This window comes from Coregonus clupeaformis, unplaced genomic scaffold (genome assembly GCF_020615455.1).
Source record: "Coregonus clupeaformis isolate EN_2021a unplaced genomic scaffold, ASM2061545v1 scaf0035, whole genome shotgun sequence".
Classification (NCBI taxonomy): domain Eukaryota; kingdom Metazoa; phylum Chordata; class Actinopteri; order Salmoniformes; family Salmonidae; genus Coregonus; species Coregonus clupeaformis.
The window spans coordinates 88,980-107,717 of NW_025533490.1; the positions used below are offsets into that span (position 1 = coordinate 88,980).

The 18,738-nt window shown below is 42.7% G+C and overlaps 2 protein-coding genes across 4 annotated transcripts in view; both read right to left on the reverse strand.

Moving 5' to 3' along the window:
- The window catches only part of LOC121566230 (septin-4), a 63,540-nt gene extending 58,414 nt beyond the window's left edge, over positions 1-5,126 (reverse strand). Inside the window, exon 1 of the mRNA XM_041876410.2 lies at positions 4,797-5,126. Within this exon, the coding sequence (XP_041732344.1) occupies positions 4,797-4,848 (52 nt within the window). The 5' untranslated portion in view covers positions 4,849-5,126. The remainder of the gene's footprint in view (positions 1-4,796) is intronic.
- Positions 5,127-6,050: 924 nt separating this feature from the next.
- LOC121566204 (LIM domain kinase 1) overlaps positions 6,051-18,738 on the reverse strand; it is a 93,611-nt gene continuing 80,923 nt past the window's right edge. For all 3 annotated transcript variants that reach the window (XM_041876367.2, XM_041876371.1, XM_041876376.2), the window contains 13 exons: positions 18,377-18,486; positions 17,544-17,735; positions 16,831-16,936; positions 16,357-16,553; positions 15,605-15,794; positions 15,003-15,089; positions 13,347-13,478; positions 13,029-13,088; positions 12,416-12,481; positions 11,101-11,254; positions 10,458-10,513; positions 10,194-10,351; positions 6,051-9,872 (listed from right to left, as the gene is read on the reverse strand). In XM_041876367.2, the coding sequence (XP_041732301.1) occupies positions 9,683-9,872; positions 10,194-10,351; positions 10,458-10,513; positions 11,101-11,254; positions 12,416-12,481; positions 13,029-13,088; positions 13,347-13,478; positions 15,003-15,089; positions 15,605-15,794; positions 16,357-16,553; positions 16,831-16,936; positions 17,544-17,735; positions 18,377-18,486 (1,698 nt within the window). In that variant the 3' untranslated portion in view covers positions 6,051-9,682. The remainder of the gene's footprint in view (positions 9,873-10,193; positions 10,352-10,457; positions 10,514-11,100; positions 11,255-12,415; positions 12,482-13,028; positions 13,089-13,346; positions 13,479-15,002; positions 15,090-15,604; positions 15,795-16,356; positions 16,554-16,830; positions 16,937-17,543; positions 17,736-18,376; positions 18,487-18,738) is intronic.

Below are 18,738 nucleotides of genomic sequence, written 5' to 3' on the forward strand. Positions count from 1 at the left end.
GTGTGCATGAATAGATCAAATGTGTGCGAGAGGGAGAGAAAAGTATGCACATACTTCAGTGTGTACTAGAGTGCGTGATTGTACACAGTGCATGCTTACTGCTTATACTATACACAGCACACTACGTCAAAAGGGGCAGTGGCTTGACATATTTCTAGATATAGGCTGGGCGCCAGCCAGCGACATTAAACCCACAATTCCTACCCAGGCCTTCTCAGGAAACGTGGCCTGACTGAAAGCAAGGCACTGACAGAAAAGAAAATCCAGCACACTGGTGATCTTGATCCTACCACAGATTATATGGAGCATCAATGTCACCAGTGCGCTGGAGATGTTCTATTCAGTACACAGTTTTCCCTCCATGCACCTGTTAATACGATAGGTGTGCTAGCTATACTTTTTCTATGAAAAGCAAGGCAGAGACAGGGCTGCTGGGCTTACAGGGGGGCTACAGAGCACACTCTCTAGAGTAGAGGGGACATGTGGAGCTGGTATAAGGAGATTATAGACTCAAACCACCACCATGTATTTATGCTACAATCACTTCAGACACAGACGTTCCTAATCCACACTCACTCAATTATCCCACAGCTGACCAAAGGGCTGCATGTTTTCGTTCTCTTTAAAACGAGTTACGTGTAAAACACCATTTTAGGTCAAAGTCCCTCTGCAATGCCAAGTGAATTCCATCAATTGTGTCCTTCTACCCTTTCACCGATTTAAATGCATTACCTCAAAGTCTGAGGTAATTGGCAAGGCATGTCACAAAATGTCTTCCAAGACAGTAATAGACAGATAACATCTCATTATAAGATGGGGATAGCCTACATACATATATAGCCTTGCTATTTTGTTGTAACAATGGCTGTACTGATAATATAATTGCTGGCCTTCATGATTTCAGTGTGGGTTTTGTGATGACCTACATGGAGTGCCTCTCTAGCCATGATGCTGCTAGTGAAGCCACAGTGGTCTGGGATGGCTGCGTTTCTCCACCGAGCGATCACTGAGGAATGTCCACTGCTAGCCCGTCTGACTGGGCCTGGGTTCAAATGGTATTTGATTAATTACAAATACTTTTAGCCACGCTTGATTGAGCTTGCCTGGTGCAGTGGAGTCAATGGGAGTCACAAAATTGCCAAACACTGCCAATATGGCACTTCAGACAGGCTCAATCAAACTTTCAAAGTATTTGTAAGGTTTTAAATACTATTTGAACCCAAGTCTCTGGTCATCAGTCTCCTCTGTCTCTACCACTACTGGATGTTTTCCCAGCTGGACTACAGAGGAGAGCCGCTTCCTCTACTTTAACTTCCTACTGTAAAGTAGTAGGGTTCCTTCCCATTGTTTTGGGTATCACAGGTTGGGTTGGGTCTGAGATTTGTACTTGTTTAAGAAAGATACAATTTCTCATTTGTTAAATCAGTTAAAATGGGTTAATTACGCCGGCCTAGATTCCAATTTGAGCTACTATAAACAGGGACAGTCGACAGCTAAAAATGGAAGGAAGAAGGCGGACAAATTAAAACTTAGCTCCGTCTCAGAAAGTAATACAATTTAGTGAGGATCTTCTTGAGTTCACAGAAACCTACAACCTGTATTTGGGAAAGGGACAATGGACTCTAAGAAAAAGCTACTGTTTCAGTCTACTTATACCATATAAAAGGAATAAACAACCGTCAGCTGACTGGGCTGGCTGCTGTAAAGTACATCCATATGAGCCAACAGCATGGAGCCCTCCCTCACAGATCAACACACTGATCTGATGTCAGGCTTGTGTGTGTGTCTCTCGCTCTCAAGGGTGGGACTCAGAGGACCGGCTGTTTTTGCTGGTGTAAATCAGACCCTTTACGACAGAAAGAAAGAAGAAGCGAGAGGAGCAGATGGAGACTCAGTACGATCTCTTGCCTAAATCCACTCCCCACAGCAGATCTCTCTACACCTCCTCTCCCTTCTCTTTTATCTCCATCTTCAGTGCCATCAGACAGTATTCAGTCCTTGAATTTTTCCACATTTTGTTGTTACAAAGTGTCATTACAATTGGATTTAATTGTCATTTTTGTCAACGATCTACACAAAATACTGTCAAAGTGGAAGAAATATTATTTTGTTTGAAGAAAAAAAACCTGAATATATCTTGAATATATAAGATTTCAACCCACTGAGTCAATACATGCTAGAATCAACTTTGGCAGCGATTTCAGCTGCAAGTCTTTCTGGGTAATTCTAAGAGCTTTCCATACCTGGATTGTGCAACATTTGCCCATTATTATTTAAAAAAATTTCTTCAAGCTCTGTCAAAATTGGTTGTTGATCATTGCTACACAACCATTTTCGTGTCTTGTTTTCAAGCAGTTTTAAGTCAAAACTGTAACTCGGCCACTCAGGAACATTCACTGTCTTCTTAGTAAGCAACTCCAGTGTAGATTTGGCCTTGTGTTTTAGGTTATTGTCCTGCTGAAAGGTGAATTCATCTCCCAGCGTCTGGTGGAAAGCAGACTGAACTAGGTTTTCCTCTAGGATTTTGCCTGTGCTTAGCTCCATTCCATTTCTTTTTTTAAAAATCTTAAACAACTCCCCAGTCCTTAACGATTACAAGCATACCCATAACATGATGCAGCCACCACTATGCTTGAAAATGTAACTCAGTAATGTGTTGTATTTGCCCCAAACAGAACAGCTTGTATTCAGGACAAAAAGTTAATTGCTTTGCCACATTTTTTGCAGTATTACTTTAGTGCCTTGTTGCAAACAGGATGCATGTTTTGGAATATGTTTTATTCTGTACAGGGTTCCTTCTTGTCACTGTCAATTAGGTTAATATTGTGGAGCAACTACACTGTTGTTTATCCATCCTCAGTTTTCTCCTATCACAGCCATTAAACTCTGTAACCGTTTAAAGTCACCATTGGCCTCAGTGAAATCCCTGAGCGGTGTCCTTCCTCTCCGGTAACTGAGTTAGGAAGGCCACCTGTATCTTTGTAGTGACTGGGTGTATTGATACATCATCCAAAGTGTAATTAATAACTTCACCATGCGCAAAGGGATATTCAATGTCTGCTTTTTAATTTTTACCCATCTAGCAATAGGTGCCCTACTTTGAGAGGCGCTGAAAACCCTCCCTGGTCTTTGTGGTTGAATCTGTGTTTAAAATTCACTGCTCGACCTTACAGATAATTGTGTGTGGGGTACAAAAGAGGAGGTATTCATTTAAAAAATAATGTTAAATACTATTATTGGTCCCCTGTAGCTCAGTTGGTAGAGCATGGCGCTTGCAACGCCAGGGTTGTGGGTTCGTTTCCCACGGGGGGCCAGTATGAAAATGTATGCACTCACTAACTGTAAGTCACTCTGGATAAGAGCGTCTGCTAAATGACTAAAATGTAAAATGTAATTGCACAGAGTGAGTCCTTGTGACTTGTTAAGAAAATGTTCACTCCTGAACTTATTTAGGCTTGCCATAACAAAGGGGTCGAATACCTACTGACTCAAGATATTTCAGATTTTAATTATCTATTTGTAAAAATGTCCCCCCAAAAATATTCCACTTTGATATTATTGGGGTATTGTGTGTAGGCCAGTGACAAAAAAATCTCAATTCAATCAATTTTAAATTCAGGCTGTAACAACAAAATATGGAAAATGTCAAGGGGTGTGAATACTTTCTGAAGGCACTGTATATCCCCCTATCTCCATCTCTACCCCTTTCTCTCTGTTCCCTCTTTCTTTTAAGGCAACAGTCTGGACTAACCAGATGTTTATCTGTGGTGGCATCACTGAGACACAGAGCTAAATAATTACAGTTGGGCACAAGTACACACAATCAGTGTGGAATTGTGAATGGTTCATTCACTCCGTGACTTGTGTTGTAAGCAAAATAAAAAACAGTCAGGTCATCATGGTCAGGCCATCATCATTGGATAAGGCCTCATCAGAGAGGGCAAGCTACTTGTCACTCAGAAGTAAAAGCAATGCTCGTCAGATACAGAGATTATCAGTGTAGACACAGATGAGCCAGTTTCCCAGAGGTTGGCTGGAGAATAAAGCGCTTTTATGCAACTGGAGGAAAGATATTCTCCAAAATGTCAGTCAGTGCAATGGTCATATAGGTATGGTCAAATAGCACCATACCTGTGATGAGATTGGGACTGGACTGGAGGCAGGCTGTTGTGTCATTGCTATGACAGAGTTGTGATTATATAAACAGGGTTCATGTAAAGGGTAAACTGCTGAGTCTCTCAGGTAGATATGAGCACTAGCTAGTCCCGGTCAGCCGACCTCATCCCGAGTGAACTATACAAGTGCGTTGCCTATGGGGTCATTTGCAAAACAACATAAATACACACAACAAACTTTTGATGAGTTTTTGCTTAGCCCTATAATACCTTTGGGTTTATCCCATCATTTCATTGATGAGGTAACCAATAACGTAATCAATATGCTGATTACACAAGGAAATTATATATCCACCACCTTTTGTTAACTGCATAGCCCAGCAAAGGCAAAGGTTACTTTTCTCGTCTCCATGAATCTCCAGCAGACACAGTTTAAGCAATTGAGGACACCACTTTAACAAACAATACTCGTGCGACCAGCAATATGTACGCCAGCCTAGATAAATACGAGCCCACAACAAACCAATAAGGGAGGGAGAGCGCACGAGATGCAGCAGGGCTCTGAACCGCCTGCGATGCAAACCAATGGACCAATTTGGAATTGTTTTCCGACGTTCTCCTCCGATCACACCTGCATAGGCTACTTATTGGCACATTCACCTCCCTAGATAGACTACTCACCGTGGTTGAACATTGTTGTCCTAAACCGGTTGTTGGAAGACGAATTTTCCATTTTGCAATTGCAGTAGGAAGGAACACTATGCCAAAACTCTTCAATCCTCCGTTTGGGGTTTACGCGGTGTGTTTATTGTGCAGGACAACGAGGATTCTGAGAGGCTTGCGACCCACCTACCCTATAATAAATGGTGCAGAGGCAGCTCCACTTCGTCTTCCACGGCTGTTCCTTGCACCGCTGCCTATTCTAAAATGCAACAACACTGAATGGCAGCTTCTGTGTGAAGCGATTTTAACAGCACACTGTTCGGTAGCAGTGCTGCCCAGCCAGACTCACCGTGACGTCACGCGGCACAGCCCGCACCACCATCGGAATGAAAACAATCGCACATGGATGCGCAGGGTGGATCAAATATGGTCACGTGTGCCTGAGAAACGTACCCTTCCTTCTGCAGGGAGGGAGATTGCATTGTCCATTTTGCATTCATTACATAATAAGAGAGTGTAAATGTAGGTTAGGCTATACTAGCCTGACTGTTCGATTCACACTAACTTCTTCCATGCTCTGTTGTTCGCTACATACGAAACTAACGTCCGTGGGCGTGGCATAGCGTTCGGCGGGAGCAAGGAGTTTGGGTAGCCAGGCAAAGGCTATTAGGTTTACATGAATGTCTTATTTTGAATAGTCTATTGACATTTTATAATGACTGCTTCTTTATAAAAAAAAATTTATATAATGAATAGTAAATTACTTAATTATCCTTCATTCATTATCCCATTAATCAATCAATCACAGCTGCTCACCAGGAACCTGATTACTGTAGCTGAATAAGATTTGTTAGAGCAGGACTGGAACAAAAGCCTACACACTCAGTGGCTTTCCAGGAGGAGGCTTGGCCACCTCTACTGTGTAGGGAAATATAACTTGTTGGTTGAAGAGTTAATTCTTGAGCGCAAAAGTAAAATTCATTCATTACAATACTGAAGTCATACAGTAGCCTACTTAACGTCAGTGAGAAAATTAAAGTATTGCACTGAGGAGGTGATGACTGCTTGAGTTGTAGCATCATCATCATCTGGGGTTGATGGGATGAAAGGTGGGTCCTCCAGATCTGCCTGTCCTCCACTGCAGACACAATCTCCTCCTCCTCCAGTAGTACTTTTTTGTATAGTAGTCATATCAAATGTAATGTATATTTTAAAGGATATAAACAATTATACAATAAATCACACACTGATAAATTACACACAGGTCTCTGATTTCATTAAAGGAGCAACACGTTTATTCCAGCTGTGATTAAATACAGTGGTCTCCTAGGGATCTCAATGTTCACGTTCAGGGTTAAAGTGCAGAATAGTTCACAGCTTGTGTCATTTTTAAAAAAAAAGACGAAAATAAAATGAACCATAATCCCTAAGATATAAAACATGATGATGGAGAAATATGGAAAATATAAATATGATATAGAACAAGAGGAAAATCTCATCATAATAAAACAAAATATCAGCAATGATGTTAAATCCATTCATTGTCATCAGCCTTGCACTTGAATTATATACAAAAAATATGTTCAAACAAACACGTTTCGAGTCAAGTCGTTGGCAAGGCTAGCTTTAAAACAAAGGCACAGCATATTGTTCAGCGGTAAGGATCCTTTGCAAAGAAGTGCTGTGGACAAACACATGCTTGACAATAATGTGGCTTTGACATACATGGTGATACATATGTACAAACATGGCAACGTCCCATACATACTTCAATTGGATTCCCATACATGCCCATTGATAAACACATTAATAGAAGATGTGCATAAGACAGATATTTTCGGTACTGATTTATACATTGACAGGTAGGTAGAGGACTGCATGCTCATTGGAGGCTTATTGTACTACTGTGATTTTGGTGATTGAATAGGCCAGTAAGTATACCCTTTTCACACTACTGAGCCAAACCGAGCCGAGCCTTGACAAGTCAAACGGATGTGTACTACACTGGCCTTGTTTCGCGTCCACCCTAGTTTCTGGAATCGTTCTGGAAAGGAAGATATCTAGCCAGCTCAATACGGTTCAGGTTGGCACAATAGTGTGAAAAAGGCACCGCACAAGTGCTCTCTTTTGATGACAGACTAACAGTAGTTTAGCCCTCTCTGGACATCACAGTAAGGTGAAGCAGTCAAGAAGACACAGAACTTAATTCACAAAGGATCGGTCTATAGGCAGCAGACAGACCATGGTTATCTCATCCTCTCTGTAGCAAACTAGAAGAATTTTAAATAACAAGGCTGAATTGTTTGGACATTTAGAAGGTAGGCCTGTGAGGTATCTCTTTTGAACCCCTCAAAGTTGCATGTACCATGTTTTTAAAGTTGAGCATATGTCTGAAATGTGAACCAAGTTAGACACAGACATGCTATGACATTAGAGTTATCTAATAATCAATACCGGCAGGCATCAGAATGGCCACCTAACTCTAGTTTGCTACGAAGAAGGAAGAATTTCCCAGGACACATGTTTACAATTGAATTGAAAGGCTCCATCAGTGACTTGCATTCATATTATCAACCAACGTCATTTTAGTTCTTTATCACAAGTAACCCAAAATTGAAAGTGCAAATCAAAGTACTCAAATCTATACAAAAAGATTTCAGTCATTATATATAAAAAGAGATGCTGTGTTTTTTCTTTGTTTCGTCTTTTTTCCTGTCTCCTTTGTCTGTACACTCTTTCCTGACTATTTCTTTCTTTCCTTTTGTCCTTTCAATCACAATTTTAGTTTTAAAATGAAAAGAATAGCTTGGTTTTACAGCAGAAGTGATCGCAATAGCAAGTACACAATGCAGCTCTTCTTCTAGTGGAAAAGAGGGAGAATATAAACATTTTGGATGTAAAAAGAACACGCGTGAGAGAATGAGTGACAATGTGTTCAAGAGAAAGATTGACATACAGTGAAATAGATTATTTTCAAGAGAGTGAGGTATGAGATGCATAACGACAGACATATAGATATTATTTCCAGCCAGCAGTTTGTGTGTAAACAGAGGGCCTTCCATAGGGAGCTCCATGTCGAGGAGACTAGGGTTGTGACGAAGTTTGTCTCCATGTACTGTAGGACAGAGAGAGGCTTGTGGTCAGACAGACACTATGATGTGACAGCCTGGCTGTCTCCAACTTCCACAACATATATATCCTGCTATGGATGACTAAAGAGCTCTATAGTAACAACTAACGAATTATCCTCAATTTATTTTGAGAGGAATAAATGGTAAATGTGGCTTGGCATAGAATGCCAAACTCCATAACCACAGAGTAGTTATATCCAAGGTCATAGTCAGGGCACTCTCTGGATTCTAGACCAGATCAAAGGCTGCTGTAAACAAAATAATTTGATATGCAGAGGAGACGACGGGAGTAAATGGGACACATCATGTGAGAGTGCTTACACTTACTGTGATGGTCGGTAGGGGTGAGCTAGGACCCTAAGATGCTGTCTTACTTCGTATTAACTTCCTAAGAGTCCCCTATCACTGTCTCTCATCATGGCAACCTGAGACAGGAAGTCATCATCCCTGTCAAAAGTGATCTGCTCCATATCAGCTACTACTGCCTAACTTTTCTTTTTCTTCTTCTTCTCCTTAATTTCAACAGGTAGCTCAAGAAAAATATGGCAATGTAGCATACATTAGAATTATACAAAATATGTCTGTACATTTACAATATTTAAAACATTTACAATATGATAATATCACCGGCTATATACATTGGGTGGGTTGAGTTTGAATACATGAGATTTCACCTCGACGTGACTGAGATAAGGAAAAAGAGAGTAATAAACTAATATGAAATGGAAAAATGTACCAAAGAAGTTTACCTCAAAGTCAAGTCAGTGCTACACAGTGAGAGAAGGGACACGGTCAGTCATGGACCATATGTTTGACACTACCAGGGACATCACTTTAAGAATGCGTCCCAAATGACACCCTATAGTGCACTAATTTGGTAATCCCTTTGGGACCTGGTCTTAAGCAGTGCACTATAAAGGGAACAGGATGCCATTTGTGACACAACTGTCACCAGTAGAGGGGGATAGGAGGAGACAACAGACAGGGCTTACTGGACAGGGCTATTTACAGTCATGCAGTGTTTAAAAAGCTTTTTGTTTATGCTCAAAAGCCTTTGCTCGATTATATTCTACATCTGGACTGTGTGTGTGCGTTTTGTTTTATCCACATAAAAGGCCCCTTCCTTTAGCATTTCAAAAAGTGGTTTTGATATCATCAAATCAAACCAAACCAAAGTCACACAGAGGAACACTTTTCAAACACATGTTGTTGCACAAATACTCTGGAGGAGGGTCCCCTACCAATGAGGCTGAAGCATCTTTTCTGCTTTTCTGTTTTAGAGACGTCCGAATATACTTGAACACCATCTCAATAAGATAAAGATGACATGAGTGTTAAGATGGATGACTTCACAGCTGGGATTGACATACTGCTAGCTAGCAGTTACCAGACTGACATTCAGCTAAGGTAAAGCAATCATGAGACTGAAGCTATGGTAGTGGTAATTGCAGTCTGAGTGAGTCTCTCTTGGTTGGAGTTGAATGAGTGAGTGCCTTTAGGCAAGGCTGGCTTTTCCCATCCTCGGTTCCCCCTGAGTCTATACAGCCCATCGACAGCCCACTATCAGCCTATATGACCACTGTGACTGCTGTGGTATGAGGAGGTACATTCAGAGCTCCTGCCCCACCCCTGCCTGGACAATGCAATGCAACTACTCCATTGCCAGAGGTACAGTAGGCTCTACTACCCTCCTCAATGGCCACCATAACCCCCTCTCTCTGCCCACTCTCATGGGCTGAGACCAGCAGCATTCCTCTCTGTTACGGATCCCTTCTACTCCGGAGTCTCGGGGTGCGGGGGCAGGCCGTTCTCGGACCGCATGGCGGTGCAAGCCATGGTGGGGACGGTGTGGTTTCCCCAGAATGCTTTGTGTAGCGTGTCGAGCTCGGACACCACCGGTAAGCGGATCTCCAAGTTCATCTTCAGGTTCTCTAGCCACCCCTGCAGCTTGGTGAAGGCGGGGCTAAAGACAGAAGAGCCAATCAGTCTTAGGCTAGTGATGTCAACCTAGATCACATAAGTCAGTTACCGTGGCAGCAATGGGACAGGAGACTTATAATAAACCAACACTCAACATGTATAGTATTATCAAACAATGAAAGTTAGAATACAGTTTACACTCATAAGTAACTTTATAGACAAATACTTGGAAAAGTGTTCCTGTATACATAATCCGTGTACAGAAAGTAAACTTAGTGAACTAGTAAACTAGTGATCTACACCCAATAAATCTCACACTGCATGGTGATACATGACTCAGGTCAGTGTCAGACTACACACTCACCGTTTCTCAGCATCCAGGTCACAGCAGAGGGCAGCCATGGGGAAGAAGGCTGGGGGGCAGTCTGGAGGACAGAAGTGCTCTAAGAAGCCTGTCACATTCAGCCCAAAGTCATGGGCCCTGGGCAAGTAGTCTGGGTCTGCATTCACCCTACCGATGATCTGGAAGGGGCGGGAGAGAGAGAGGGAGAGCGAGAGGTTCACAGTAAGGAAAGGGCAAAAGGCGCTGTTGTATATGCTAGGGCAACCACCTGTCAGGTGCACTCACCTCACAAAGCATGATTCCGAAGGAAAAGATGTCCACCTTTTCATCGTAGCTTTTCCCTGTGAGAGAAGACATTCCAAGTAAAACTTGAGGCTATTGGTTTCAGAGTACTGACAAAATGTATTACAGTATATGGCGTTGAAACATCTGAATAATTCCATGGTTGAGTCATTCGATTTAAGTGCAATTTAAGCAATGGTGGTTAAAACAGGTCGACCCTGTACCAGTGGTGTAAAGTACTTGAGTAAAAATACTTTAAAGTAGTACTTAAGTCGTTTTTTGGGGTATGTGTACTTTACTGTACTATATATATATATATATATATTTGTGACTACTTTTACTTTTACTTCACTACATTCCTAAAGAAAATAATGTACTTTTTACTCCATACATTTTCCCTGACACCCAAAAGTACTTGTTACATTTGAATGCTTAGCAGGACAGGGAAATGGTCCAATTCACACACTTATCAAGAGACCTTTACTCAAGTAGTATTTTACTGGGTGACTTTCACTTTTACTTGAGTCATTTTCTATTAAGGTATCTTTACTTTTACTCAAGTATGACAATTGGTTACTTTTACACCACTGCCCTGAACACACACCCATGCACACACGCACACACGCCTACACACACACCTACATACCGTGGATCATCTCCGGGGCCATCCAGTAGGGGTTGCCCACTACAGTGTATCTCTTCCTGCGGTCAGGCTTCTTCTGCAGGAGACTCTTGTCCTGGATCTTGTCTTCCACCATCAGCCGAGCCAGCCCAAAGTCTGCCACCACTACACTGTTATTCTACAGGGAGACAGAGGACACACAGACAGAGTCACATCTACTGCATCACAATACTTAGAATATAAAACACCCTGCAAACCTACCTACAAGACTATACATCTTACCACAGACATAAAGACACATGCCAGATAGAGAGAGAGAGAAAGAGAAAGATAGAGAGAGCACACTCAACAACATAGAGGAATAAAGAGAGTGAATACTATGACTGTTGACTTTGAGAGGTAAAAACACAGACAGATAGGAAGACAGTGTGTCAGTGAGATAACAACAGCTGTCAATACAGAACACTACAGAGAACCCAGACCAGCCACTAGCTTATTCAGGTTCAATAAACCCTATCTGATCTCCTGGTTAGTGTTTATTAAATATTATACAGGACACAGGAACCCTCATCCTGGTCTGTTTATCTAATACTGTAGGACACAATATCTTTATCCTTTGTTTTCTTCAAAATTGACATTTACCTGAAGATGCACTTGGAGATTCGCTACAGGAGTAGAGATATTTTCTACCCTCTATTTGAACAAGTCTAGGTGAAGAAGTGTATATGCCGTCACTACTCCTGTAAGGCCTCTGATTTAAGAAGGGCGGCTCTACATTTACATCATTCAGCAGACGCTCTTATCCAGAGCAACTTACATATTGGTGCATTCACCTTATGATAGCCAGTGGGACAACCACCTTTTTTTCTTCTTTTTTTTAATGGGGGGTGGGGGAAGAAGGATTACTTTATACTATTCGAGGTATTCCTTAAAGAGGTAGGGTTTCAAGTGTCTCCGGAAGGTGGTCAGTGACTCCGCTGTCCTGGCGTCGTGGGGGAGCTTGTTCCACCATTGGGGTGCCAGAGTAGCGAATAGCTTTGACTGGGTTGAGCGGGAACTGTGCTTCCGTAGAGGTAGGGGAGCTAGCAGGCCAGAGGTGGATGAACGTAGTGCACTCGTTTGGGTGTAGGGACTGATCAGAGCCTGAAGGTACTCTACTGTGCAGTACTTTACCCTAACAAAGGATTCTCTGTGTCTAATGTCAATACATCTCCATTGTCAAATCTCTCTCAATGGGAGACAAACCTGTATGTGATCCAGACATACAGGTGCAAACTCTTAATTCTCAAAGAAAACACACACCCTTTAGAGAGAACACACCTCACATCTCTTTACTCACCTCTCTGACAAGACAGTTGTCTGAGTTCAGGTCGCGGTGGATTATGTTCATGGAATGCAGATATGACTGGAAGACAGAGAGAAAGAGCGAGGGATGGAAAGAGAGTGATAGAGAAAAAAAGAAAACAAGAGTTAGGTATGAAGCCTAAACCTCAAACCAGTGTCTAGTGGAACAAATGCGCATTGTTGTTGCTCCTTCTCTCAAACTCTTGGCAGAGTATAGCCTTTATACATTCACAAATCTACAGTCATGTGCTACATTCATCACTGTAAAACCTAATCAAAGGCAAAACACTATGACTACCCATGATGCCCTAATCCAGAAGGAATTCAAGGTGTAATTTTAATTTAGGGAAAATCTGTTACACGTGACCAACACTGCTGTTACACTTCCTCTAGATCGCCACTGGAGGGCAGTGTGAGCATGGTTAGTTTGACTGCACCGTGTCTGTTATTCTATTGACCACCGCTGCACTGCAGTTTCTCTGATTGCAGCAGTGAACCCATGGTGCCCTGGTCCTGAAAAGACCCACAGTGGCTTCTGATTCTATCTGTTCTTGGTTTCATTCTAGAGGCATTCTATACATTCTATTAGGCATGGATAATTCACTCACCATCCCTGCAGCGATGTCTTTAGCAAAGCTCACTCTCTGGTTCCATGGGTAGTTGGTGTCCTGTTAGTAAGACAAAAAAAGGATAGAATCAGACTCTGGATGTTTCACAGAACATAAACACCAGTGATTAAAACTAAAGAGAAGCTCTCTAATCCTAATCCTGTATCCTCTGATGACTCTGAGACACAATGTACAAAACGCAACTATGCACTCATGGGGACACAAAGCCACCCAACCGCACACACACAAGCTGGTGCAGTGGCACACCCACAAAGTACTAAAATCCCACACAGACAAACAGACACACAGCACCGGTACCATTTTCTTGATGATCTCCCTCAGGGTTCCTCCTTTGATATACTCTGCGATGAAGTTGAGTCTCTTGTCTTTGTAGAGGACACCGATGAACTTCAGCACGTTGGGATGCTCCAGACAACGCATCACCTTCACCTGGAGAGGGAGGAGGGTACACCTTTTAAGGCTTGGAAGTTATTTTAGGTTTAAATGTTAGTTTTTTAACCCCTATTTAGAGCTAGGAGCTGTCCTAGTCCTGACTCCTCGTAAAGATCTATCATCTAGGAGCTGCAGGGAGTGGTTGTGTTGTGTGGGTTTAGTAAAGGTAGTAGTTAGTTAGATGAACTGGGTGGGAAGCTAGATAATTAGTGTAAGACCTAGACCTCCATGTCTCCTGCCCTGAGGGTCTCTGTGAGATGGACATTCCTCCTTCCAGACTTTGATTTGAGTCTATAACCATTTCCTCCTGGTCTAAAACATACAAGATGTCTCCTCTCCAGTCATTAACTTGACATAATTGTAACAAGAAAAAGGAGTAATACGTGGTTATTACAGCCTCCCAAAGAGAGACGAACTGATTAGCTCCTAAAGGAGGTAAACATTACATAAGGTACTCTGAAGTCAGGGGAAGGGAGGGAGGAAACTCTTTGAAGGCTTTGATTTAAAATGGCCGCCAAGGCCAAAAAGGCCAACGGTTTTAAAAAGGACTACCATGTCTCTACCATAAGGGCCAGACTCCAATCCTTCAAACAAGTTAAAAACATCTTGAACTTATAAACTCAGGAAACCATTCCCAAGGCGGTGTTTGTGTTGTGTGTGATTAGTTTGCGAGAGAGCTGAGCCCTTCCTTTGTAATTGGAATGTTATGCAGGCTAGGCACTAATAAAAACAGTTATAAAACAAAACTCAGTCAGCATTCCTCTAGCTGTTTGTTTGTTGGTGGGCGGTCATGGCCTGGTGTTTTTACTGCTTACAGAGCTATTAAAGTGACTACGGGTGTTAACCTGCACACCTCAGTGCTCACAGTGTTTCCTGAAGAGGAGAGTAGAATGCAGGGTAGAATAGTGTGTGTGTGTGCGTGAGCGTGCATGTGATTGTCGATGTAAGTGTCTGTGTATCTGGGAGGGATGTGGCAAAGGGTGTATACCTGTGTATACCTCTAATGACTATCTGTCCCCCCCTCACAGCCTAATTAGGGTGGGGTACTTTTTACGAGGTGTAGGGGTGTGTATGATGATCATCTAAGCATGACATTCAGAGCTTGATAAACTACATTCTGTGGTAAACCTAGCCCAGCAGTGTTAACAATAGTGGCCAGGGTTGGAAACATGGTCTGTGATCTCTGTCACTAAACTAAGCCAAAGCATTGTTCTTGACGATACATGTTCTGTAGATACATAGCACAGGTTTGTACTGTTCTTAGAAGAAGTGGGAGCTCTTTGGGACAAGCACGGAGCTTGTCATTGCCTGTGGTGGTTCAAATCAATGGAGTAAGGGAAAGAGATGGATGGTGTGCCTTCATAAACCCTTAATATATATTTAAAATCTTCTGAAATCATTCATAAGCAAATTGAATTTAGAATCTCAATGTATCTCCTGAATTGACCCCGTTGAACCCTGACAGTGTCATATCAACAAAGGCAAAAGAAGTCAAGGGTCAAATAGAGTGATGTCACCCACCTCTTTTAGGAATGTCCTCTGTGTCTCGTCATCGAAACGAATCAACTCCTTCATCACCATCACCTCCCCTGTCTCTCTGTGGGTCACCTGCAGAAACACACACACTGTGATGTCATCAGCCTGTTGTCATCAGCCTGTGCCACAGGGCATGGGGGCATTTTCTGTTCAAAGCTCATTTCACCCCAACAGGTAAAGTCTGGGAATCTGAGAACTGTTAAGGAATAAAAACCCTGGATATATGTTGTCCCCCTCTCAAAGCGGATATTTGCTCCCTGCTTGAGTGCATCTTCCAAGCAGCAGATGCACACATATAGGCTACTGTACATTCTGGTTACATCCGAGGCCATTCAGTAAAGCATCTCAATGCTGCCATCTTCTGGAACTTTTGAACACAGTATATATTATGCTCCTACGCAGTAACATTTGACACACATTCAGTAGTGTGAAGTGGGATTTTTAAGGTGTTGGAACTGTCCCCCAAAATTAGTTGCTTTTCCATGGTCATCTTTAACAGAGAGGACAGTTGAACAGACAATGGCCACGTCATACCCAAGTCATCAGTCAACAAATGAAAACCAGAGTGTGTGGAGGTTGGTGTTTACCTTGATGGCCTGTCCAAAGCAGCCTTTTCCCAGCACCTCTCCATGGATGAGGTCTGAGGGCCGGAAGATCCGGTGCATGCGACTGTTGGAGACGACTCGCAGCGACTCGGAGCGGTTAATGTCCTTCCTCTGAGAGAGAGGGGACACTGCATTACTGGAGCACGGAGACTTATCAGTACTGTAGCTCCGCCTGGAGAGAGAGGGGGGAGAGGAGGAGAGAGCGAGGGGAGAGAGTAGAGAGACGGAGACAGAGAAAGAGAGAGGGCGAGAGAGATAAAAGAAGAGAGAGGGAGTGAGAGGTGGAGAGAAGGAAAAAAAGAGAAAGATGGAACAGGTGGAGGAGACAAATGGTGCTGCGAGCCCTGTCATAAGGCACCAGTCTAGCAGCTATTACCATTATAGACTAATTAGGAAATGGGAGCGACAGAGGGACTGCAGTTACACATGTAAATGCTCATCCATTTCACTGAAGAACTGAAATAATGTAATATATGTCAGCCCACGTATTTGCACCAATAAAATGTAATTAATGTAGGCCAATTATATAATTTATGTCTAAAATGTGTTTAGTACATTTATTTATGTATACATTTCATTTAGTTGAAGATTTCATATAAATCTGTATTTTGTCGCGTAATTCTTTCATTTTCGATTCTATTCATACTGTATTTGAGGTTGAAATAAACCAAAACACCACGACTACAACAGCCTGTATTTGTGCGTCTGTAAATGTCACTGAGATTAGTCCTTACGTGATCAGGCGTGAGCGCAGGTTGTTGATGTCTGGGTGTGGGGGCTGGGTGATGGGGAGGATGGGGCTGGGACCGTCAGACAGGGGGGTGGTCAGGGGTCCGCCCACTGTCTCACCCTCTGAACCCCCCTGGTCGTGGGGGTCGTGTTCTATGGTCAGCTGGAGCAGACGACTGGTCTCCTGGATGAGCAGGTCAATCTGGTGGAGCGGAGGTAAAAGATGATCAGTGTAGCATTAGCATGTAGCATAACATATAGAACCTAGCATAGCATATAGCATGTAGTATGGCTAAGAGTGTTGATGTTTTCCCCCTAGTGTCTATCAACTCCATGCTATGATGCAGTAGATTAAACATGAGTAAGGACTTAAACTTGGATCTTGTAACATCAAGCCTCGAATTTAATTAACATCTCACTAATACCAATGTCATTGATGTCTATCAGCAACACAAGTAAAGAGATGTCAGTTAGGTTACCTCATCGAGAGGAACATTCCTGATGGGTGTTCCGTTGATCTCCAGGATCCGGTCTCCGACATGTATGGAGTTCTTCACATCTGGACTGATCAACTCAGAGTCCACCCTGGACAAGGAATGAGAGAACAGCGATAAGCAGTTGGACATAGATTTAACCTCGATATCCATCTTTCTCCCATTCCAAGTGATTACATCATAAGTCTCGGAAGTATGACAACGTGAGACTTTAGAAAATCTAGCATGTACAGAATGGTATCCTGGTCCACTGGAAAGATAAAAGACAGGACAGTGTACATACTGCTAGATCCTTTCCATCCCTTTTGTTGTACAAGGACATGGGTATAGTATTTAATCTACACTGGATTTAAATAACAATGTCCTCACCTTCCCTCACTTCCATTCTGTGCCTTTCTCTGACTTCCATGTCTCCCGTTCAGTCATCTCCCATCCTTCTGTTAGCCTACCGATCCATCCCCCTCTCCCTCCCCATCCATCCCCATCTCCCTCTCCCACTCCATCCCTCCCTTGGTGTATTTATTACAATTCTAGTCAATAGTTAATTAAACCAGGAAGTCCCACTGAGATAAGGAATAATATTTTCCATCTCTCTCTCTCTCTCTCTCTCTCTCTCTCTCTCTCTCCCTCTCTCTCCCTATCCCTCCATATCTCAACCCTCCATCACTCCTATCCCCCCACCCTTCCTCTATACTCACTGTGATACCCTGACAGTGTGTTCTGGGCCATAGCCGTTGGGGCTGAGAGGCTGGTTGATGGCGACTGAGATCCCTCTCCGCCCGTCTGTGGAGGCTGGGATGGACACCAGGGTCACTGTGTGGGGGATCCTGGCGCATGGTGAGTCTGGAAGGGACACCGGCGTCAAGATGGTCTGGTAGTAACAGTGGCCACTGCGGAAGGAGAAGGGGGAGAGGTCAGCATAGATAGAACAGACAAGTGAACGAATATCCGTAAAGCAATATTAATACAGAGAAATAGGAATGCAAATTTAATTTGTTCTTACACAATGTCATGTACGCATATCACACTTTTTATTTTGGACATAAGTGACAATTTACATGTCTGTGTGCATCACCTGATAGAATGAAATAATATTCTAACATCATGCCAGAATGTCAAGTGTCAGAATAATGATCTAGTCAACCTCCCATCACACACACACTGACACTTCCATTCAGAGCTGACAGGACAATGACTGCTTTGTATTTCAACATCCCTTCCTCCCTCCTCGTGTCAGTGTGTGTGTCATACAGTACACTCTTCCTCACCTCACGTCCGTTGCTTCTCTATCCACTACTACCGTTATTTCCACATTTCTATTTCTGCTTTAGGCTACAGTGGTCACGCTGCACAGCACTGGTGTTACTGTAATAACTTAACATTCTGATCAATTTACAACCTCTCGTCTCGATGATAAATAATGACCTTCCCTTGAGTCTGCTGAATCTCTAAACCCTACTCCCTATTAGCACTGACTGAAATGTATAAAGACCGTTTTATAAATAACGTTTTTATGATCATTATAATGTACCAGTATAGTTTGGACCTCTCCACCAGTGCGTAGGTGTCTCCGTCTCCGATGAAGGCTCTGCAGTTCAGACAGGTGAAGCATTCTGGATGGTACTTCTGTTCCCCTGCGACCTGGAAGACACACGCAGAGGGAGGGTTAGCTTGGATTCCTAGGTAGGGTTAAGAGTCAGCTAAATAACAACAACTTTTGTTTCAACCTTTTATTCAACCTTTATTTCAGCAGGTCGGTCAATTGCGAACCAAATTATTATCTTGCAATGACCACCTGTCTGACCAAGGGGGAAAAGCAAGGCAAAGAGAAATCTACAAAACACAATGATAGGTCAAACGTTAAACAAAGCATAGAGAATGTCCACTACAAGA